The sequence below is a fragment of the Neospora caninum genome, chromosome XII (genome assembly GCF_000208865.1).
Source record: "Neospora caninum Liverpool complete genome, chromosome XII".
NCBI classification, from domain to species: domain Eukaryota; phylum Apicomplexa; class Conoidasida; order Eucoccidiorida; family Sarcocystidae; genus Neospora; species Neospora caninum.
Genome location: NC_018398.1, coordinates 1,415,170 through 1,439,264, shown reverse-complemented (window position 1 = coordinate 1,439,264; position 24,095 = coordinate 1,415,170). Strand labels below are relative to the sequence as shown.

Below are 24,095 nucleotides of genomic sequence, written 5' to 3'. Positions count from 1 at the left end.
ATCCGGCGAGGCGCCGGTGACCCCGCATAAAATGCACACTAGAAAGCCAAGAGTGCAGCCAAAAAATGCGGCCCGTAGGCGTCCCTTAGGGCCTAGCCGCAGTCGCAGAACAGGTGCACATGATTACGGCAAAAAAGCAGAGGCCTTTCCCTTCCGCTGCAAATTATAGGCCAAAAAATAGGGCCAGGTAGATTCAGTTGGTAGCTGTGTGTCGCGCCGATGCTAAAGCAGCTTAGGTTTAATTTCTTTTTGTACTCTTTCAGTCTTGACCACGCACCTAGGTAATGCATCTCGGCGCGGAGACTGACGAACCTCCCAGGTTTTCCTTTTTTGGTAAAATATTTAGTTTCTCGCGGTAAACCGGGGCCCGCCCCCCTACTTTTCGCCTGCAAAGGTTGCACTGTGAAGTTCTCTGGTGTGCATACACCAGTGCGGACGAGAAGTACAGAAGGCCTTCCACGCGGCGAAATTTTAGTGGAACGTTCCGTTTTCCCGGGCATAGTTGGTCGCGCTTTTTTGCTGTAGTTCCGGAAAAAGAGCTGGGACATTGGCTCGATCTGTTACGCTTCCGTTGTCTCTGTCAAGGAAATGCTCATTGTGTGACAGGGCAGCAACGCGTCCCCCTCATGATAGATGCGTGCTCACGTAACAGTACACACCTAATCGTATGTCTTGCCCCTTCTCTCGTTGCAAACTCGAATGGCGTGTTAAGATACGCACCTGGTGATCGGGACCAAGATAAATCGGCCCTTTTATTACCATTTTCCCGTCGTGCTTCTTTTCGAGCCATCGTAGTCGTAGGACGACGGCTCCGCGCGCCTGTTACCGCCACTTGAATTTTCGGTCTCCTATTTTAATTTCACTACCGTGAACTTGGTTTTTCCGGTTTCCTTTTGCGAAGGGGAGGCGTTTGCTCGCGGAAATCTGAGATCCTGGCCATCAGTTCATCGAGGTCATCAGACGGTCGGCGCGTCAAGTCTTTTCGCACACACGGAAGTCCCCTTTTCGACAAGACCTCAAAACTGTTCATGCGGCAGTCGTACATAGCAGAGAGCGAGCGGTGAGGCAGCTGCAACGTCCAAACCAATATTCGTGCCTCTGGTCCTTTTCATGACAGTAGCCCAAGGTACAAAAACGTCCCTACACTGTTCTTCGCGTGCCGTTCACTTTCGCCGGCTCACCCCTGCCGCTCGTTATTACTGGAAACCGGGGCGAACAGTCTCAGCACGCTCGGTCGCCCTTTGTCTCCCGCGTGCACCGGAGGACAAAATATTTTTCCCGACAAATGATGTGGCACGTGTACGCTTACTGGTAGTGTCTTAGGGATGTGTGGCGAGGCCACCATTATTTCCGTACGCGTTTTATACGTTTTTCTTCCCGCCCTGAATCCTTGTCTCCGGGTCTGAGCCACCGTCTGGGCTTTGCGTGCCTTTCTTCGCAGCGATTCCCTCGCCTTTTCACGCGCCGCTCCTGAGAGAGCCCGTCGTCACTCTGGCGGAGAAACCCGGCTCAGTTGCCGTGTGCTTGGACGCAGGAGACTCTGTCGATATAGTGCCTGCTTCAGGGGCAAGTTTGCTGGTGTTCTCAGCGACACCTTCCGGAGAGGAAGCAACCAATCGAGAATTAGGCACAATGGCAACAGCCTGCAAAGATGAAGAGTGGCAGAGAAGGCTTGAGGAGATGGGACAGGCGCACCTCTTGCCACCAGACGCCCGGCCTCAAGGTACGCTTCCCGAAGTGTTCTCTCCATCTTGCCGCTGCGCATCTCCTCCCACCTCGTCTTCGTTCGTCTCAGCTGCTCTTTGCCTCTCTCCGCCTAACAAGTCAGAGCCCGACACAGTAGGAGACCGAGTACAGGTCGGCTCACACGGTCGGACACATATAAATATATATTTGAAGGTGTTGGTCGAGCTTCAAGTCCAAATATATATATATATATATATATACATATATATATACATATATATATATACATATATATATATATATACATATATATATATATATATACATATATATATACATATATATATATATATATTTGGACGTCTACATGTGCGTGCATCAGGGAGAAGAGGCAAAGCCGCTGTGGCACCATCTAGCGCAACGTGTGCAGTGGATACCTACACACATACATGTCCATTCGAGGTGTTGTGGTATATCTTGTAGGTCGAAAGATAAGGATGCACGTGCGTATAGACTTACGCTCAGAGATGCGCATCTACGCAGGTGTATGTGGACGCCGGAGACCCGCGAGAGGGGTGGAAGCAACGACATGAGGGGATCCTGTGTTGATTAGGGATGTAATGCAGTGTCTAGACACCGTCAGGGTATCATTTCCTCTCCGGATTTCTCTGATTTCGGCCCGCGGTTTCGACGGTCTTCGTGCACATCCCTGTGCCCCGCACTGTGCGGAGTTTCGCTCCGCGGTGCCCCCCGTGTCACCCGGTTCCCGGTCCCCTCTCGTTTCTTCCCCATTGGTTTCCCCGTTTCTTTCTCCTCCCTCTCCGTGCGCTGCAGATTTGCGTCGCTTGTTCATGCAGCTCGAGCAGGCCGACAGCTCGTACCCAGGCGGGTTGTGCGCGTACATTTCGCGCGCTCGCACGTTGTTGGCGGCGTCTCAGGCAGGCGCGAATCCGTTTGAGGGGTGTACCGCATATAAGCCCGCGGGCGAGCGGGTGGAGGTGCCGTCGCCGCTGTTTGATCGCTTAGAGGCCCTCGGCTCTGAGGAGCTCCACCAGTGCGCATTTGTTCTCGTCGCCGGGGGCTTGGGGGAGAGGCTCGGTTACAACGGCATCAAGATCGGGTTGCCTTGCGAGACGACGACTGCGAAGACCTTTGCGCAGCTGTACTGCGAGTATCTGCTGGCGATACAGACGCAGTGGGAAGAGCGCAAAGAGACGGAAGGGGCGAGGGAGTCGCTCGAGGGCCAGCAGAGCAGCGGCAAGACGCGCCGTCTGTTCTCTGGATGCTCGCCTTCCGGGGGTGCGTCAGCGGTGCCTCTCGCGATCATGACGTCGGAGGACACGCACGACCGGACCGTTGCTTTGTTCGAGCAGCACGCCTTCTTCGGCCTTCAGCGCGAACAGGTGACGTTCATGAAGCAGGGGAAAGTGCCTGCTTTGCGGGACAACGAGGCGCGAATTGCGACGAGTGCAGCGGACCCGTTCGAAGTCCTCATGAAGCCGCACGGCCACGGAGATGTACATACACTGCTGCACCAGCACGGCCTCGTCGAGCGCTGGAAACGCGAAGGGAAGAAGTGGATCGTCTTTTTTCAGGACACCAATGCTCTCATCTTCAGAGCTCTCCCGGCGACGCTTGGCGTATCGAAGCAACATTCTTTCGCGATGAACACAATCACTGTGCCCCGGTGAGAAGCCGTGATGCGGAACTGAAAAGCCGGAGCCCAACAGACATCCGAGAGGAAAACTCGAGGCCATAAGAACGGAAGGGAGGAGGAAATCGCGGGACCAGAAACGGAGAAGGACAGAAAACAAAAAGAGGGACGAGCGGCACAGGAACTCTGTGAGGTCGAAAATACTGGAGAGGCGAGGCCGGTGAAAACGGCGTGTGTCTTTATCTGAAGGAGAGCCGGCGGCGCAGGGCGGCTGATGATTTCTCGTCTGAACACAATCCGGAGCTTTTGGCGATACCTTTTCACTGCGAGGCTGCCGCGTTCCTTGGGAAGACGGCAACATGTGGGGGGACTGCGCGACGCTCTCTGGGATTTTTGCTTCCTCGTCTCTGCGTTTTCTCCTGTCGATGCAGTCGTGCGACGGTCTCTCGAGGCGGTCCGACCCCTATCGGCGCGTCCTCTCGTCGCGTGTACGTGTAGGCGCTTTATCGGTGTGTTTCCTGTCTGCATGTTCGCTTCCCCTCTTTTAGGAAGCCTTCGGAGGCCATGGGGGCTATCTGTAAACTCCAGAAAGCAGATGGATCTTCCATTACGATCAACGTCGAATACAACGTCCTAGGCCCGCTTCTCAAGGTAAGCGTGAAGCGAGAAAAAGAAACGTGCCGGGTGCTGTGCCGCGACGTACAGGCATACAGAAAGAGAGTCCTGCTGGAGGTGGTGTTCGTCCACCTTTTTGTCACCCCTCGTTCTGGACCGCTTTCGGTCGCCTGCCTTTGGAGATTGTGCTTGCCAAGTGCGAGTGAAGCACGAAACGCATGTTGTACGCTTCGCTTCTGGAAGAGGAGAGCATGCGTCATCTTCGTGAGTCGCAGGCGTTCGTCTCTCGCGCCTCTCCTGTGGTCTCTCCCCCCTCTAACAGCGCCTTCACTGTTCGCTGTCCGTTGCTTTCTCGGCCGGCCTTGTCTCGCTTCCTTTGCCCCGCGGCGTCTCCAGAGGTGTCCCCCGTGTCTCCCTGGCTCTCACCCGTTGGTGCGCAGTCTGCCGTCCCTTTCCTGCGTCTTCTCCCCTTTCTCGCGTGTTCCGGCGCTGTCTCGCCCTGTTGTCTCCTTTGTTGTCTTCTCCGCCGGCCCTCTGGGCTCTTCGCGGCTCCACGTTCCCGCCCGTTTATGTCCCCCTCTGCAGGCCGAAGGCAGGGGCGACGACCCGACGAGCGACGGCTTCAGCTGTTTTCCCGGAAACACAAATGCCCTCGTGTTCAGCATTGAGCCTTACTGCTCTGCGCTTCAACGCACGGGGGGCACTGTTCCGGAATTCGTCAATCCCAAGTATAAGGTGAGGCAATACACAAACGTCTCCACGTCGAACCGGCGAACATCCAAGAGACAGATAGAGATGGGTGGAGTTTTAGGTGAAGAGCTGTTCGCACACGTCCTCCGGCCCATGTGTAGAATTAGGCGTATATTCCCATGTATATATGCGCGAGCGTCGATTTGTGTGTTTTTGCGAACGCGTCTTTGTGCATGCGTTGTCGTTTTGCAATCTGCTCGTGTACATGATGATGGACCCTTTGCGGGAATGTGCATGTTCGCTGAAAACCCCCCGTGTCTGGTCGTTTCGGGTGTTGATTTCAGGACAGCACGAAGACGAGCTTCAAATCACCCACCCGGCTGGAGTGTATGATGCAAGACTTTCCGCGACTCTTTTCACCCACTGACCCGGTAAGTCCCTAACTGGGAGATTTTACGTTTTCTCGGCATCCATGAATGTACAGGTGTCTAAGCTAGATATGGATCAGCAAAAACACATCTGTGCATACATATAAATATATATATATATATAGAAATATATATAAATATATATGTGCGTATGTCCGCGTTGAAGGATGAGACATCACGGTAGGGAGGAGGGTCGGAATCTGAGTCAGCGACATGTGTCTCCGTGTCCTCACCTCTCCGGCGCTCTGCTCTCTCCAGGTCGGTTTCACAGAGCTGGATCGCTGGTTTTGCTACAGCTCTGTGAAGAACAACGCCGCCGACGCGAAGCAGAAGATTGCGGCGGGCATTCCGCCGGAGTGTGCGTTGTCCGGCGAGGCTGACTTGTACTGGAGCAACGCGCGTTTGCTCGCCCTCGCTGCGGAGAGCGCTGGCGCTAAAGTCGAGGTGGAGGAGGCAGAAGCGGTTTGCGCTCGTGAGGTGACTTACCCGATGGGCCCCAGAGTCGTTCTCGCCCCCTCATGGGGCCTTTCGGAGGCCTGCATGCGCCGCAGGCTGCAGGGCGCCGCGACTCTCAAACTCTCTTCGACGTAAGGCGGCAGAAGCAGCGGGAAGAAAAACGATGAAAAGGAGGAAAGGAGAAAAAGGGAACAGCAGAAAGGGAAGGAGGGAAGGGAGGGCCAAGGAAGCAAACGAAGCTGAGGAAACTGCCGAGCGCCTCGCTCGGCCGCGTCCGAGGGACTGCGCAGGTACAGTTGCAAAGGCGAAGCAGACGTGAAGAAGAAAAAATCCACTTTTCCTTTTGGAGAGCTGAGGCGGGGAGGTGCGCCAGCAAGTCTTGAACGGTTTTCAATGCGAGGGTCTCTCGCAAGGAGCGAAGAAGCAGCGTAGAACCTTGAACGGGAGAAGAGACGGGACACACGTCGCCGCCCGAACAAAGCCCTGCAGCGGGGATTTCAGGCGAGGGAAAAAGGCTGCTCGGTCTTTGGGCGCTTTCGAACGTGAGGAGAGGCGAGGTGTCGAGGCGAGACGTACAGGGGAACAGGGGAAGAAACGCCTTCTAGTCGAAACGAGCGGAGACACCGAGGAAGAAGAGACACCGCCTTTTTTTCGGATTTCTTGTCATTTCTCGCCAGGTCCACGCTGATTGTCGAGGGGGATGTTTTCATCAAACACCTCGAATTAGACGGAGCAGCAGTTCTGCGCGCGGCACCAGGTAAACCACAGGTGGAAAAAGATGACCTCTGCTGGCGACTTTGCGGAATGTCTAGGAGACGCTTGAACAGCGATACCGGCATACTGCGCATGTGTAGGAGTGGCAGGGATACGTGTGGCAAGTGTACAGAGAGACGCTTGAATGTCCAGAAATCCATGTATGAACAGTTACTCAGGTGTACAGACGTTTTAGCTGCACGGGGGTGTCGCGCTTTTCCCTGTCGGACGAGGAGTCAGCGCGTGGATGTAGGGAAAGGAAAGACACAGACACATAGGTTCATACCTATATCAACTGACGTGTGTGTCGGTGCTTGTGGGTTTTCATGCATCTACATTCGCAGTTTTCTCAATCGATGCGTGTGTCTGCACTGATTGAGCGTCTGGTGGTTGGATTTCGGTTTCTAGGAGCAAAACTTGTGGTGAACAAGCTGGTTGTGAAGAACGAAGGATGGCCTCTGAGGATTCTGCAACAGACCCAAGACGCTCCTCCGGCGACGGCGATGCGGGGATACACCTTTGACCACAAAGGGACGTACACTGCAGAGAACACGGAGGTCGGCACTACGAAAACCATCAACGAAGGCTAGGTCGCGCGTCTCCTCCGGGAGAGGAGAAAGCCGGGAGATCGACAGCAAAAGCTGTACCTTTGAAGGGAACAAATGCGATGGGTGATCCGGAGAGGCACAACGGGGGTAGTCTTCGGGCCGGGTATCGGCTGGGCTTTGCATCGTTCCGGCATCCTGCCTGCACACCACGCTAGGAACTTGGACGGGCACCTCGCAGATGCCCGTCCAAGTTTCCAAGCCTATCTGCGTGGGCGCATTCATCCTCAGAGAGACGCAGACGCCCACGCAGAGGGAAAGAACAGAGAAGAGGACAGAACAGGAGCCGGAGGGCGTAGCGCAGTAGAGTGGGTGATCGAGGTCTTGTCAAAGGACGCAGGAGACGAGAGGGCGAGTGTCTCTTCTCGAGGTTTTCTGCTGCGTAGACGGGCGAGGCGCGTAAGGGAGGCGCGTGACGCGGCAGATTCAAAAGATAGGATTTGAAGCGTGCGAGAGGGAAGCTAGCTCAGAGTGAGCAAGGTCGGGGGGGTGCGTTTCACCGAGAATCCGTGGTCAAGATCACATGGATCCTGGCACTTGGAGACCATACACATGTTGGTTTTCAACTGGCTGGACAAACGGGGTTCACGAGTGCCGCTAGGAAATGGAATCGAGGCAGTGGGCATCGAGAACCCTCGAGGGCACGAGTGGAGAATGTGTGTAGGTGCTATGCATTTGTAAATAAAGAGAAATAGAGACGGCAGCTGCAATTCTCTGGAGATGCGGCAGTGATCGGTGGCGAGGCGGCGTCTACATCGCTGCGTCGAGTGGTTTTCTCTCTGCTCATTGGCAAGGTGGGGTACGTGGCGCAAGGGTGGAGGCTGGAGCAGCGTCGTCGCGTTGCCCGACGGCTCTCGAGGAAGAGAAAGGAGCGTAGGAGAGGGAAACAGACAACACGCAGGGCGCTGTGTTTTCGAGGGCGGCCGCTGTCATGTTGGCGAGACATGAGCCAGCGCAGAAAAGCACGGGAAAAGCGGAGTATGAAACGGTCAAAGGGGCACGCGGAAGAAGCAAAGGCGTCGAGACACTGAAGCAGATCGGATCCGGGGGAAAGAGGCGGCAGGTGGGGAAAGAGGAATTTGAGTGCATGGAGTGCGAGCCTTTTGAGGCAGAGCGCAGCGACAGCAGGGAGAGAAGAGGTTTGTGAGACGAACCGGGAATGTTTTAGGCGCAAACGCAGCTAGCCAAGAGTGCCGTGTTTTCTTGAACGCTACGCATGCACATCAGTGCTTGCGTGTATTTGGTAGGCCCGGTCTGTACTCTGTGTCTCGAAAACGCGGCAGAGTCCATATTTGGTAGGCCCGGTCTATACTGTGTGTCTCGAAAACGCAGCAGAGTCCAGAAGTCGAGTGAGGCGGAAAGGGAGATTTGGATGGCTGCCGTCGTCTCGCGTGCTTTTCTCTTCCGCTCGTGTCACACACGGTGGCGTTCCCGTTCCTTTCGGGCCCATCTCCTGTTGTGCATTTTGCTATCAAGTGCAGATGAAGTCCTTGAATCTGTTCTTTGTGCTGCATTGTGTGGAGATCTGTTGTCCGGTGCAATTCGACCGCTCGAACGCACGCAGACGAACCGCGTCCAAAAACGGATTTTCACTCGAAGGGAAACGCGCAAGTCCCTCCCCGTTTCGTTCACTGCTGCGTGTTCGGACACCTCGCCTAGTCAACAAATAGTGAAATATAAACACACCACTAACGTGTCTCTATTCGATTTGAGTTATACCAATGTGAACACATAAGATCATCGAATATAACGGTATGGTCCTCCATAACTACACATCTATGCTTTTGAATAAAATGTTCACGCGCGACGCCCGCGAGGGATCGATCCTTCTCACAACAGCAACAACCGTGTCTACGTATCAACTCGGCGCCTGGCGATTCACCCGAGACCTTCTGAGGAGAGTATCAATACTTGTAAAGGCTTTTGCATGCATCTGCTTGCATGTATATATCTACTCATATTGTATTGTCCGTATATATATATATATATATTATCTGAAAGGAGAGTTGTGTGTGTGTATATATATAATTACATGTGACGAGGCAGAGTTGGTTTCCTTGCCCCTCCAGTCCCCTGCGCTTCTTTCTGCTGGGCCACTTATCTCATTTATGTGGTCTCATCAGTCGCTCTTACTTCGCGCGAAGCGTCTCTATGGAGCTGCGTCGAGGCGTCGGAAGAACTTCCAAGTCACGTTTGCAGAAACCATGATTCAGGGTCGTGCGACTAACTTCCTTTGGGTAAAGACGAATGCCGTCTTGCAACAAGTGAATAGAACCGCAAACAGGTGGTTCCCAAATTCGCAGCATCGATCGACATCACTCCCTTGATTTATCAGTCCTCTAAGGTATTACTTAACTGCACCATAATCATACTTTCATATATATATATATATATGTTATCTTTATTTGTATGTGTAGAAGTAATTCGTGTGTTGATCCAGATTCCGCCGAGCATGGTACATGCACCTAGAGCTATTCTGTCCGTTTCTGAAAAGTGCGGCGTCCCGGTTCTCGAAGAACTCTCCCCCACGAGTCCCCGCGTACCCACGTAAAGTCTGTGTATGCATCGACAGGTTCTTATATGGTGCTTTTCCTTCCGGCTTTCCTTTCTCAGTGATCTTGCACTGGTAGAATGAGGGAACCGGAGATCTATCAGTCGACAGGATACGGTTCACGGCATGGAAAGGCAATCAGAGAACAGGCATTTCTTGAGAAGTGAAGAGCGCTGGAGGGTAGGCAGAAGGCCGACGTTTGGGCCGCGGCGACAGGAAAAACAAGCGAGTTTGTCAAGAGAAAGAAAAGGACTGTTATGAGGCGACAGACACACGCGCAGGCGTGTCTATAGTGGAGATTCTTTAGGAGGGCAAGTGGAGAGAGCAAGGCCAGATGGATGGCCGACGAGGAATTCCTAGATAGATCGATAGCAGTCGAGGTAGCATCTGAGAGAAAAAGTGCACGGGCGTCGAAGGCCTCAAGCGTAGGAGATAGAGAGTGGCGAGCAGAGAGGAGATAGACTAGGAACCAAGTGCGCGACGCTTGTCCGCGACATCTGGAGGTTTCTTTCTGGCTTGGTCTGGGTTGCGAGATCGCGAGCGGTTTTACCTTCCGCTTAAGAAGGCGTCTAGCGTTGTTCCCTGTTCGTGCAGCCGTTTTTCAATTTGCGCGAGGAGAACCTCCTTCTCCCTCAACTTGGCTGCCACACTGCTAGCAGAAGGCGAGCTGGGAGTGGCCTGCTCCTTGTGCTGCTTGCTGACCATCATGCCGGCAACTTCGAACACGAGAACCCCCCGAAACCATCCAACAACCTCGTCGGTGATCATCATGTCGAATTCCTTCACACTCTTGAATGCGGGGTTTTTGTTGCACAAGTCGTCGGTGGAGCACCGGACTTCCGAGACGCCGTCAATCCACTTGTAGTTCACTTCCGGCCGCCTGCAACAGTTCTCCCTCAGGTCTTGTGCGGAGTCGACTTTCACAGTCACCTTCAACATCTTCCCTTTGATGTCTTCCACTGTGTCGTAGTAGTCCAAGTCCGTAACCTGGGGACCTTTCTTTGAACTGCATCAAAACACACAAAAAGGCGATTTGCGGTCACTTTTCTCCCCTCAACCTGTGACTACCCTCTGAGCACTCGCCAGTTTGGTCTCCACGCTTCTCAGCTGTGTCGCCTCCTGTCTGTCGAGGGATATACCGCACCGGAGCTTTCTCTCTGGTGGTGTTCAATGCCGCTAAGCAGACTGGAAACCTGTTGTTCGATAAAACGTTCCAAGCTATTCGTCCCCTCAATCGACAAATTGTCTGTGTCCTCACGCCTGACACTGAACCGCGGGCCTCTACGATGCGTCCCTGCGAAAAGACCATGCGTGGAACGGCACGCAGGGACTTCATAGAGCGAGGGAAACACTCATCCGTCCGTCTAGATGTCTGTATGTACAAATGCATGTACGTAGACAGCTATGGAGTCCTATATATATATATATATATGTAAATATGTATATAAGTAAATATGTATATATGTAAATATGTATGTATGTATCATCGTGTGTGAATTGCATGCTCGTTCACGTTTGAGCTTGCACGAACGCGTTCTCAACACAGTGAAGCGAGCACCTGCGTTTGTTTCCTGTGTTTGTTCGAGCCGTGTTTGGGGCTCTTTCACGCGATCGCAACACTGGCGAGGGTTTAGGGTGCGCGCTCTCCGCAGAACTCACGCTTCTTCCATGTCCACCAGCAGCTCCAAATTAATGGAGATGGTCAAGGTGCCTTGTTTCTGGCCCTTGAAGTCGAAAATCGGCAGCGCCTCGTTTTCCACGGGAAGCAAATTGAAGAGAAAATCGAGATACAGATACGCTTGGCCGAGAACCTGTGCAGTTCACTCCCCACCTCACTCACAGCGGAAAACGTCTCCCGAGCGCAGCCTTCGAGTCGGGCGTGGACCTACGCATGCTTATTCGGCGGTCTGCATTCTTGTGAGGATTAATTCCGAGGCAGAAGGCTCGGGAGATTGCTAGACACCTGCGTGTGCGTGTCGGGCCGTACGTGTGTCGAGAGATACACATCAAGAAAGCGGTCCTACAAGAAACATTCGCTACACATTTTTATGCATTTCTGTATCTACATACAGAGCGCTATAAAACTATATATATATATATATGTATCGACATAAATGGAGAGGTAAAGTAGGCGCGTATGTGTGTGTGCGATATACCTTGGCAAGCGCAAATGTGTCAGTTGGACACACATCTCTGTCGACGTGGTGTTGCGAGCAGGTGTCCATGAGAAGTGAAAGCGTGGAGTTTCTCTCGTGGTTTACTTGGTACGAGTCAGGATCAGATGCGAAAGGATCGTCGGCTCCTTCGGGGCGTTTGAACTCTCCGGGCGCAGAAGACATGTACTGGTTGTACACTTCGCGCATGTCGAATATTTTCTGTTCGAAGAGGTCGAGTTTCCATGCTTCTACCACATCTGTGTCGAGTCGCTCGACGCGAATTTGGATTTCAGTTTGCTGCATGACGTTCGTCGCCGTTCCCTTTCGGGAGATGTCAAGGCCGTCGTGCTTCATGGTCAACTTCGGGGAGAAGAAGACGCCGATCCCGAGCTCTTCGGCGATTGAATTCGCTTCTTCAATCAGCATGATTGTTCGAGTCAAGATCTCCTCGAGCACGACGCGTGCGCGATGTTCCGCCTCTTGGGTCTTCTTCTCTTCCTCCTGCTCTTCACTCAGTTTCCTCAGTTTCTCGTCTAACTCCTTCTGCTTCTTCTCCAACTCGAGTTCGTGTTGGCGTCGCTCCTCCTCAAACTGCTTCATCAGTGCGACGGCGTCCGCGCCCTCGGCTGTGACCATCTGGGCTTCTTTGTCCTTCACGCGCCGCTCCCATTCGCGTTTCTCCCTCTCCATCTTCTCGCGTTCTTCCTGCATCTTCGCCTCCATCTCCCGCAACTTCGCGCTGGCCACGGCGTCCAAGCCTACAGTGTCTCCGTACTCGTCAAGGCTCTGCTTGTTCGCCTCCTTCATCGCTTCTTCCCACGACGGCATCGACCTGTCTGCCTCCGCTGGGTCGATGTAGATAAACAAGTTCGCGTGCCCAAAGAGGATGCGGTCCCTGTGAGACAAAGTCCGCTCTTCCTCCGGCGCCAGAGCCTCGCCGTTGATCAGCGTCTTCCCACTCGCCCTCAGCTTGACTTCGAAGGCGCTTCCGTCGGCGCCCGTTGCCGCACATGTGAGCGTCGCGTGATTCACAACCACGCCTAGGCCGCCGATTTGAAAGGTTGGCTTCATCTCGCTGCTCGACTTGCCTACTGTGCTGCTGCCCACTGGCAGATTCAGCGTGATCTTCCCCGACAAAAAGGGGTCTTCGTTCAAGTTCTTCAAACACGGCTGGTTCTCGTCGAGCGCCTCCTTACCCGCCGCTGCGTCGCGTGCCTGCGCTTCCGCGAGTTTCTGCTGCCAACTCTTCGACATCTCTTCCAGAGCTCGGCGGTTCGCCTCCAACTCTTCTTCGTACTGTTGCTTCATCTTGTCCATCTCCTCCTGCGTCTTCCCAGTGTCCGCCAAGACCAACTCGCCTCCGGCTGCCTGCCCACAGGGGCGGAGAGGCGTGGGGAAAACATGCAAACCAGGAACAAAGACACCAGGTGCTCGAGTGAACTCGGCGTGAGAACAGACAACGCGGCATCAGCTTCGGGCGCAGCCTCTCGCGACCGGGGGGGGGAGATCACCGCCTCTGGTCACAGTCCTTCCTCGTTTGGCCCATACACCGGTGATCCCGACAGTCTTTCTCCACTGGGTTCAGGTTCGACTGTGTTCCTTGACGCCCTAAACGCTCAGGGTAGGCTCGAGCAGTCTCTTTCAAGTTCTAGGAAGAACTTGCAGTAACAACGGCGGCCTGCTGGAAACAGACGGACCGCTTCTCTTTGCTACAGCAAGACAGAGTCTCCGCGAGAGAGAAGAAATGTGGATTTTTAGACGCATCCGGTGTTAAATGAAAAATGCTACACGACGTGAGCTTGGTCAGTTGCGCCGTGTGTGCTGCTGGAGTCTGTTCGGCAAATCCATCCCACGACGGCGCGCGTGGAGCGACGGGGAGAGAACCTGTTTCCATATAACAACGGTCCCGCCTTGAGCTCCAGGGTTTTTTCTCGACTCTGCTAGGTCAACGCCACTCTCCACTTTTCTGTGTAACGTACCTTCTTCAGTCTCTCATTCTCCGCCTTCAGCTCGCGAATGAGCCTCTCGAGAGGATTCTCGTTGACAACAGCCTCGTTCTTGATCGACTTGACTCGGTCTGCATATCGGAGAGTTGAAAGTGTCTCTTCGTAATTTACGGAAGCCGGCGAAAGCGCGGCAATCATGCACGTTTTGCTGTTCCCTCCAAGAGCCGACTGGAGAATGCGCGTCAGCGCAGAGTCGCGGTAGGGGATGACCTGCGCGGGAGCAGCAAGCGGAGTGTTTTCAGAAAAAAAAAAGATGTAAGGCGGGAGTGTTCATGAACTCACATAGAGACAGGCAACGTGTCGTGAAGGGACTGACAGGCAGAAAGGCAAACGCACTGAAAGGTTGTGCTTTCAAAGTCCACTTCGAATGTTGATGTCAATTGGCGTGACATACAAATCGGAAGGCTTCGAGGCCTAGTACAGGAACACCGAGGTCGAAAGGAACGTGGAAAAGAAACAAGACCCAGCGCAGCGTGAAAGACATGACCTTAAGTTTTCACACGCATGACTGCATTTGTTTATCTAGATGCACATATGCAGAAACACGTATGCATGGGGTATGTCAAATATATTTATCGGTTTGTGGGCTCCACCCTAAAACCATATATACATCGTCTGAAAGCGCACAGGGTAAAGAGCGCGCTCCTTTGGATATCTACATGGATTTTCTTTTGAATAAAGGATGAGATCGCTCTACACACACTCTTTCTAGGCATACGTGTTGCTTCGATGTATACCCGATTCTCTACAGAAACAACCTGGTATATATATATATATATATATATATATATCACTAAGCATGAAAGCATGCATCCGAGCTTCCACAATATATATATATATATATATATATATATATACGCCGACCTGTCCAGGTTTCAGTTTTCCGCAAGCTTTATCTGCGAGTGCAGATATGACGTTTCCTAAAGCAGAAAGGGATTGGTTGATCGCACAACCTTCCTTCAGCCGGTCGCCCGTCGCTCCTGTCGAGCCTGCTCTCTCTGACCCAGCTAAATCAACCAGACTGATCTCGGCTGTCTTCTGGCTCAGGGGCTCCTTTGTATTTTCGTCAAGTGTCACTTGGTTGTAGACAATTTGGAGAACTGTGTGTGCTCGAGACGACGTGGCGTTCATCAGAGTCGCTCCGACGGTTCGGTTGCTTGTGCCTGCAGTCGGCAGCAGGCGTACCAACAAGGAAGCAAACGATCCAGCAGAGGAAGCAATATATAAGATCCGCCGCCAATAATATTCTTATCTTCATGTAACTGTGAAAACACATGCAAGCCCTTGGTATCAACCACAGACGTTTTAAGACAAATGTACTCCGGAGTGTTTGACTCTCAGCGTCTATGGGGCACACGAGATGTGCGAAGATTCATTGTGCTTTTCCGCCGTCTTTCCTGGCAACCAAACTACGCATGACATTGAAGTGCTAGAATCGAGCAGACGACGGCGCCCTCGGTTGACTCTCGACTGAAAAGAAGATCCTGTCGTGTACTTGTTTTCCGGAGGCGTGCTCGCCGAGAGACGGCTTGCTCCCATTTCATGCTTTCTACGCTAAGCGTTGATTTGTCCTTACGGTTCTGTCTATCCGGTTTTTCGTGTAGATCTGTGTCCGGTCATTTACGGCGAGTCCGGCATTTTCGGGATGGAAGCGGTGTGTCGCTCAGGCGTCCACCGGTTTTGGGTTCAGGAAGAATGGGTCCAGATCGGTTCACGTGAATCAAAACTCCTCAGAGGGCTCTGTTTTTGGCTTGCTTTCGTAGTTGCCATTTGGTTTCTACTCAGTGAGCTGTACCCATTCAGCGTTCACCTGCGTCTCCTTACTGTCACACAATAGGCATTTTCTTGCAATCAGAACTTCCGCTAATCCTCAGTGTGTGTCGCTCTAAACGTGGCACGATGTGTTAGGGAGTGGTGAGATACTTTCTTGCCCAAGATTGTAGACGCCGTGGCTGAGTTACTCTCGCTCACCTTCGTCGAGTTTTGCCTGAATTGCTGCATACGTGTCGACTGGATGTTTGGTTAGGTCTTGAACAAACGTTCCCAGCTGCGGCGTATGGCGAATTTTCAGTCCTCCCTTGGGGCGCTGCTCAGGCTTAACAAGGAGGTCCTGTACGGCTTCGTTATAGATTTCTAGCATACTCACCGTGACTTCAGAACGGAGTAGAGGGTCTTTGATGCTTTTGATTCTCTCGAAAATCTCTTCGCATGCACGGACAACAATTCCCTTATTTGCGCCATACCCTACCATCGAGTAACTTTTCCCGGATCCCGTCTGTCCATACGCAAAGAGACATGCATTGTAGCCCTCGAATGCATTATTCAGCACATCTTTCCCAATGTCGTTAAACACTTTCTCTTGGTCGGCATATTTGGATGAGACAGGTCTTGAATAGCCACTTCCATCGTTCACGAACCCATCGTGGGACCAGTAAGAGTAGTCGAATGAAAATGTACGGCTCTGCTTTTCGTCGTCCACATTTGTGATTGTTGTACTCTTTCCATTCATCTCGATGCATAACCGAGCATTCATAGTCTTCTCTCTGTCATTGAAAGGCCGCACGCGGACGGCCACCTTAACCGAAGACATTTTGGCGAACTTAAGGACAGAGTATGCAAGCTGTTGATGATAAGCCACATACAGAACGGAGCAGACGGTTCAGGGTTGGGGAGGCAAACGCCACCTGTCCAGTGCGGAAGTGAATTATATATCGAACAATTGTCTACCTCGGAAAACTACCTATTTGGTCCTTGCAGCTTAGGACTGCCACAGAAGAAACAGAGCTCTTTGCCCCGATGAGTGTTTCCTTGGGCCTTGTGATTCTCAAGTCCTAGAATTCGCGGTCGTCGGAAAAACAGAGAGACGTTGTTTGAATGTACATAATCGTTTTTGGTGGTCGAGTGCCGTTAGGCACCACGAAGCGTCGGACAAGGTGCGATAATTCAGGCAACGCAAAAACTGCCTCTGTGTGTTGCCTTTAGAGCAGACGCTTTAGAAGCAAGGTTTTTCCAGCGAACAATTGTGGAAGCACACTTTACAGCACATCCAACCTTTTTTCTTGCTCTCAGCTACGTTTGTACAGCAACTGCAAATGTGTCGTTTTTCTACCACACTAAAAGTGCATGTGTAGGGTGCTGCATGCGAATTGAAATAATCAGCAATTCCGAGGAAAGAACACTCTGCCACGTTTTTCTTTCCGTGGGGTCTTTCCTGTCTCGGGGCACAAAAGGGCGTTTCTGCCGGATTCGTGGGAAGGTAATCTGCGGTGGACAGCGACGAAAGTGGCAGTCTTGAGGGGGAGACGCATTGTCGGTTACTTGATGTCACCTTCCTCGTTTCTCTTCATACATACGAAGCGTGTCTTAAGTCACACAAAGGATTTGTAGGCAATGGATCTCTCTGAATTCCCATTAGAAGCAGATGAATGCGATTTCGGTCAGTCACAATCAAGCACTAACAATCACTGGCTGCAACGCACGTATACGTTCGACGGCGGCGCCGGCTTATTTCTTCCCTTGTCGCTTTTTAGTTTCTCATTGCGAGACACGCGCGCATGTTTGAAACGTACTCACTAACACTCGGGCACCAACTGCACCGTTTCCACTGTTTTACGAATCCTCTCCACCTAGCTGCTGCAATCTTGCGTGGAATCTTGGCATACATGTATTGCTACAACAATATCAAATGAGTACCCCACGAGCGAATAAAAAGGCGCCAACAACAACTGGAGACGGTTGGAAATCCTTCGTCTTCCTGAGCATCCGAGACTGCCAACTGGGCTGTTTCATCACTCGATCCGCCGCCTTAGTTCTTTGTCTGTATTCAAACTGTCTTTTCGATGGAACTATTTTCACATATTCAACGCGAGCATTCGGCAACCCAACTAGCCCGCCGAGCAGGTGATGCTTGCAAACAATAGAAAGAAACATATCTTCCCTCCTTCCAAAGTGAACAATCATGAAACTACCCAGTTGAAGTAGAGGTCTACACGGGGTGCTCTCCTAAATCTTAGGGCAGATGATCTTCCCTGTAGCTGCAAAGCAGGAGTCACGAACTCGCACTTTGAAGATCAGAGTGACCCACCGAATATGAGGAGATACCATTGCATGCTGATAATGCTTCTAGCTTCTCCACCAGGGAGTGTTTTTCTCGCGGGGAGTCTCGTGAGTACAGAAGGCACCAAGCAGGGACGGGTGCCGAGCACCTGCATTGAGATTCGCCGAAGTCCCCTGCTCACTACCACGATGCCCGTTCCTATGCTTCTGGAGGATGTCCTTTGCTCCCTAAATGCATCCTGACTGCGGTGCAATTTTTGCTGGTGTTTGTGTCGTCCGTTCCCACATTGTTGTACCCAAAAATCAACCACCATCATTTTGGCCGTACACATGTCAGTCTCTTGAGCTCGAACTACTACATGTTGGTTCTTTTTCTCATAGGCTAGTAAGCGATGGCTCACAATCCATTGAAATACACTTTCGGAAGAGGTATAGGCAGTCTCATCCCAATTATGCAGTACATAACACCGTGTCTTTCAAAAGAAACAGCCAGCCTGCTGAGGAACTCGGGGGCCAGCATGCTTATGGTCGAGCGCGCAGTTCCCCAGAACATAGCATCATTGTTTCTGTTCTGAGGCAAAGCGGTCCAAGCACTGTCCGCAGGCCTGCCGCGTCCGTCGTTGACGTCGCACGGAATAACTGGGTTTGTTTTTGTATGAATACATACACATATATATTTGCTTTTACGATTGTCACGTGACAGGTTGATGAATGACGTTCTGTTGTCTTTCGCCGGGAAATTTTATGCACCCTTGTATGTGCTGTTATTATATATACCAATTGGTTGTCAGTGCGGGACTTCCGAAGAAACTCTGTTTTTCTCTTTTTCTCTGCAGATAGCAGAAACAGCTCATTCAGATACGCCTGGAGTTTAGGCCCACTTAAGCACAGTGCTCGCATCGGGTGTCAGGTCCCCTTCGTACCAAATTTGTTCCTGTACATCCATCATTTACCGTCGTGGAGACAATTGGGTTCCATTTCCTACTTATCTCCTGAAACGCAAACAAGGCGTCCTGCTCTTGAAATGGCGAGTCCTTCAAAAAATCTCTCACAGCCGAGTGGTCGTGGTAGCACCCCATCCTCTCTGAGAGGTTACGAGTCTTTGCAAACGACGCATCCTTTCCCGGTAAAGGTGAACACGAAAGATTATTTTGAGCTCCCCTATCCAGCGATTCGATCTGAAAACGCAGTCTCGTCCGCCACTCGTGACAAAATGTCGATGAACGTTTCGAAACGCTTCGAAACTCTTCCTGGGTCCCTAGTGACGTCGCAGAGGAGAAAGGCAGTGACTGAGAACCTTCCATCTCTAGCCGTAGCCGAAGAGGCAAACGACAGAGGCGAGGATCATGCTAAAAACGAAAGCATATTTGGAATTCCCTCAACGAAATCAACGGTCCCTGCAACTGGCACAGCTACTAATCGGCCCGCTACTGATAGCCGCGTCCATGCGCTAGTAGTCGACAGACAGAGGAATGAAGGAATTCAATCGGATGAGCGCACTATCTGTACTCATCAAGAGATTCACGTCACGGCAACAGAGAAACGTTCATTGCAGGCACAGAAAAGCTCGCAACGAAATGTTCAGAGAGAGACAGAGAGGGTTGGAGCAGGGACACCTCTTTTATCCATTTGCCGGGACAACGAGAAAACGCGAGCCTCAGAAGCAGGCAAGCAGAGTGCCCCCTACCGAGTAAACCCGTCTAATACCAAAGGACGGCATGACGAGTCGAAGACGCCGATGCTGCAGCACTCCACGGAAACGAGACTGCCTAGGGAACAGCCTCATGCGTGTTTGTCCCGTGAGCAAGGTTCTCGGTCCTCAGGTGGAGAAACGAAACGGCAGGATTCGGGGAAACTGACAGTCGTCGCTGGTGACACCGCTGCCAAAGCCTGGAATAACGAACGAGAAGGAACTGCCTGTGGCAACACAACAGATACATCCAGGAAAGAATCACTGAACGCAGAGAAACTTTCACGACCGTCGTCGCAAACGTGTGCCAGAAGTTCGGCACAGCAGAACACTGCATCGACAAACTCAACCAAGGGAAAAAGGTCTAAACGCGATGCAGAAGAAACTGCGCGAAGCAGTGACCCGTGTTTCCGTGCCACAACGAGCGAAAACGCATCTGCAGCTTCGCCACTGAGCGTCGGCAAGTTAGCAGCACCGTCTTTTACAATTGATGAGGACACAGTGGGACCTGGTTCGAATAAGCAGTTTTTTTCGACTTCTCAAACTGAGCGCGATGACTTTCTTTGTTCTCGTGTCGAGGAAGAGACTGTGACGTCTAAGAGCAACGTACAAGAGTCTCTCGCTGAGATTGCGTGTGCTTTGCCTCCCTCAAAAAGAGGGGTAGCGTCAATTGGGAAAACGTCGTCTTTCACGGACACCGAGACAGTGCTGGAATCGCACTTTCGAGTGGAGGACAAACGCCACCAGGTCATTTGGGGAAAGAGTGGCGTTGGTGCATCGTCAGCAGGTGCCCATGTGTTCGGAGATGATCATGGCTCAAACCCAAGCACCGCAGTGAAGCCTGTCAGCAAAAAAGACGAGAGTTCTTGGACAACGCCCTCGCAGACGAAATCACAATCTCACACGTCTCAAAGACGAGCCTCGATGACTTCAGTCACCAACACCAGAAATTCTACGTCGCCCCCTAACGTCCTAAACCAAGGGCCCACGCAAGAAACGGAATCACCTCCGCCTTTCAACTGCACCTACGAGACAGAAAGCAGAAACCGTAGGCGCTGCACAAACGAGCCGTCCGGGCTTTCTGAAACCTCTGACGCTTCTGCCAACGCACACGCCAGTCGATCAGGAAGAGGACATGCGACAGAGATGACCGAAGCCGAAGTCGTCGCTGCCACTCTCTCCTCGGAGCGTGGCAACCGAAACCAGGGGAGTCGGGGGGAGCGTCTCGGGGGAGAGCGAGATCTGCCACTTCCTGAGAGGCGATATTCTCAGGCAGTTCAACGAGAATGCAGTAATAGTGGTAGCGTGACAGATTCAGGGGTAGCATTTGCAGAGGCGAAGGATAATTGGTCCCACGGAGGTCGTGCACGGGTTCCCGAGTCCTCGCTCTCTGGAGCCGAGGGCAGCACACAACGCAGTCGTCCCTCCGGTGATAAAATGAAACGCATGTCCCGGGGCATGAGTTCTTGTGTAGCAGAACAGGTGTTGATGAAGGCAAAAGTTGAAAAAAGGGTAGGAGGTACTGCATCCTCAAAACATGTTTCTCGTCCAGGACTGGACACATCAGCAGCAAGAACAAATGAAAGCAAACATCCACAAGCACAGGCATTTTCGGAGAAAGAAAGCCACAGCCACTCGCACAGTTCACAACAAAACGGTTCCCCAGGCTATTCGTCGGCTAAAGCAGGGTTATCTGACGAGGAGAGAGAACGGACGAATGTGCTAGGAAATGCAGGGAAGAGCACTGTGGCGGACCGTGGGTCTGAGACATTTGTAAAGGAAATGGAGGCTGACAGCGCAGCCAAGACCACATCCAGAGATCTGTTTTCTGCTTCTCGCCACCTTCTCCACGGAAGCAGTTCCAGGGGAAAGGACTCCAGCCGAGAGTCTCAGCCTCCTGCACCCCTTATCGTTCAGGCAGGCAGTGGAAGTGGAAAGACTCTCAATGCTTCTATTCATCTATCAACTCTCTCAGGTGCATTTACCGCTCAACATACTGGAGAGACGGGGACAACCTTCTCTGTCTCCGCTCCGCTGTGTCCGACCTCAGAGGTTTCCGACAACATAGCTGGCGCGCCTCCATCTTCTTCTACTGAAGTGAAAGCGACAAGTGAAATCTCTAAAGCTGATACACAGTCCGCCGCGAGACAGCTCGAGCTAGAGAGGGGCGAGAAGAGCATGGAAGGGAAAAGAGGCGAAGACTCCAGAAAGGTACACACGCCAACACCTGAGGGAGAGTTTACGCGAAACAATCTGAACTCGAAATGCCGCTTGAACTCTTCACATAAGGAAGAAAGAAGAGAAAAACGGATGAGTTCGAAAAGAATAGAAACGGAACTGGGGAGCGGAGACAGGAACGACGGTGGAGAGAGAGAAATGGAGAGAAGAAGTAGGAACGCAGAGCGTAGTCAAACTGAGGGGAGCGAAGTAGAATGCAGCAGAACCAGCATGCGACCGACTGATGACACAAACGCAGCGACTCGAAAAAATGACATGAGAGAAGCAAGCGAACGACAAGCGGTAATCACATCGACAGAGACAAGGCACACAGCCTCCAGACCAGAGGAAGGCCGGCGCAATGAGAAAGCGGAGTGCCATGGAGATGAGAACGAGAACTGTGGTAGTATGACGAGCAAAAATCGAATTGGAATCAGGTACTCAAGCACAGATAGCAGTTTTGCAAACAAAGGCGGACGTACAAAAACGGATTTCCCCTCTTCTATTGCGTCTTCGGCATCCACCATGTGCACGTCTTCCTCATCTTCCAATTTGGAGTCTCTGCAGTGTACGATGCATGAACAAGAAACAAAACATCGCGGTTGCAGTCGCCGTTTGTCGGGATCACTTCATCACCCTTCCGCGGGTCCCAACTCCGCATCGAAAAACCATAATTGCTCTTCTGTAAGGCAGGCGGAAGGATTAATGAAGACCGACGAAACTTTAGCGAGTGAGCTTTGCTTGAGCCCGGATGAACTCCTGAATGTCGCCCATGGAGCTAATCAAGATGAGACCCTATACCTTACCGCGGAACCGCTTTTTGATGCCTCGCGATCCTCTAGAAAGAGCGACGCCTGCGGCTCAGAGGTCAGAGCACCCGAGGATTCGGCACTGGGAAAAGGCCGCAGCAACAGGCAGGCTGGGCATCTTTCTCAAGTAAAGACTTCGTCGTGCGACTCAGAGGATAAGCCTCTTTCTCTTAACGACAGTGACGGAAAAGAACGAAATGATTCCACTGTATTGGGCGAGAGGAGGTATTTGCCACCAAAACGGCCCACGATCAAAGGAAATAGTGTTTCAACCAGGGAGACGCCAGAGCCAGGAGAAAATCTTTCGAACTCTAATGCGGGTATGCGTTTAACTCCTCAAATACCCCCGCTTCCAAAAGCCCTACAGCATCTCTCTTTACTGTGTACTGGCGAGACCGAAAACGGAGAACTGAGGGCACTTACACAAATCCAACAGAGCGTCATGGAGCACATAGCCGCCCAGGCAATTACTGAGAGCGCAGTGGTCAGACTGAGGATTCAACGGCAGCTCCGGAACGCCGGGATTTCCACGGCGGATCTGGAGAGCGTTGAGGAATACCTGGTCAACAAAATGCCCCTCACAATTGCAGTAGATTTACTCAATGTTGTTCCACACCTGCTCGAAGACAATTCGTACAAGTAAGGTAGAAACTACAGAAGCCATCTGCTCAAAACTAAGTCTCCAACACACCGTTCACCGACAACTGTGCAAATTGTGGGTAACGAACCACAACTTGTCGATTCTTTCAGCAGACGACCGGACCACGGGCTGTCTTTTCTCGTCTGCACCTCTGTGTTTGCCTAGCTTTGCTTTCGTACTGTCTTTAGTGCAACGTTTGTTCCAGCTGAGCTGGTGTGTTTCCGTTCTCCGCAGAAATCGGTTTGAACTCAAAAGCCAAGCTCAGTTGGCGGAAGTAAGTGAAAGACGAAACTGGGAAGGACTGCTGTTTAGGGGCATATACGACCACCCTTCTGTTCGACCAGAACATCGACCAAAGCATGGGTTTCTCAACGTGTACCTCTACCCGTACGCTGACTCACGTTTCCATCCATCGAGCCAAGCTTTCTTGCTCCTTGAGGAACATGTGAGGTAAGAAAGAACCAGCATTTCATTTGCTGTGCAAAGAGGGTTCCCAGCACTGAAAGCACTTGCAGATTGCGTACGGGATCGAAGCAGATCAAATGACCCAGCTTAAGGCACAAACTAATTTCGGTTTCTCCTCATAAATGCACGTAGCCACTAGAAGGGTTAGTAAGCGTCGTATAAACATGGATGTATATTTGTAGGCGAGCAAACAGAAGAACACAATTTGGATATATATGCATGCAGCCAAGAGAACGTCGATTTCCTCTGTGCGTTGGCAGATAGGGAGTCCTCAGTGGAGCGTCAGCACGTTTGTGTCGCGTGGAGCGCTGGACTCGCGATTCACTCTTCCATGACGCTACTGCCGTTCTGTCGCCCGGCTGCAACGCATATGGCTACTTTCTTGCTTCTGTTCACAGAGTACGAGTGACAGTCGCAGCGTCCAGAGACACTCGCGGGTCCCGGCGGTATCGGGTTGGTACGCTGCCCGATATGTGGCATGTCCTTGAGCTCTTAGGGAAAGAGCAACTCCAGGCAGTACTAGTAAGTGGCCGAGCAACTCCGCTCAACATCTTTTCTCACGATGTTTGTGAGGCAAGCTACTGAAACTATCGCCTCGTGTCTTGCTATTTTGTAGAC

General features: G+C 52.0%; 3 protein-coding genes across 3 annotated transcripts; 2 read left to right on the top strand and 1 right to left on the bottom strand.

Moving 5' to 3' along the window:
* Positions 1-1,632: 1,632 nt before the first annotated feature.
* Positions 1,633-6,872, top strand: NCLIV_062050 (putative UDP-N-acetylglucosamine pyrophosphorylase; the record flags this gene model as incomplete). Its single annotated transcript, XM_003885756.1, has 8 exons — positions 1,633-1,723; positions 2,521-3,373; positions 3,889-3,991; positions 4,541-4,690; positions 4,990-5,076; positions 5,332-5,660; positions 6,207-6,286; positions 6,691-6,872. 8 exons carry the CDS (start codon positions 1,633-1,635, stop codon positions 6,870-6,872), a joined length of 1,875 nt encoding a protein of 624 aa, XP_003885805.1.
* A 3,112-nt stretch (positions 6,873-9,984) lies between these two features.
* NCLIV_062040 (putative kinesin) lies at positions 9,985-16,190 on the bottom strand (the record flags this gene model as incomplete). The annotated part of the gene is made up of 6 exons (XM_003885755.1): positions 9,985-10,444; positions 11,098-11,249; positions 11,700-12,962; positions 13,574-13,810; positions 14,465-14,763; positions 15,572-16,190. 6 exons carry the CDS (start codon positions 16,188-16,190, stop codon positions 9,985-9,987), a joined length of 3,030 nt encoding a protein of 1,009 aa, XP_003885804.1.
* Positions 16,191-18,389: 2,199 nt separating this feature from the next.
* On the top strand, positions 18,390-22,964 carry NCLIV_062030 (Proteophosphoglycan ppg4, related; the record flags this gene model as incomplete). Its single annotated transcript, XM_003885754.1, has 1 exon — positions 18,390-22,964. A coding segment is annotated over one exon (4,575 nt), but the record flags the coding sequence as incomplete, so codon positions are not given.
* Between the last annotated feature and the right edge of the window lie 1,131 nt (positions 22,965-24,095).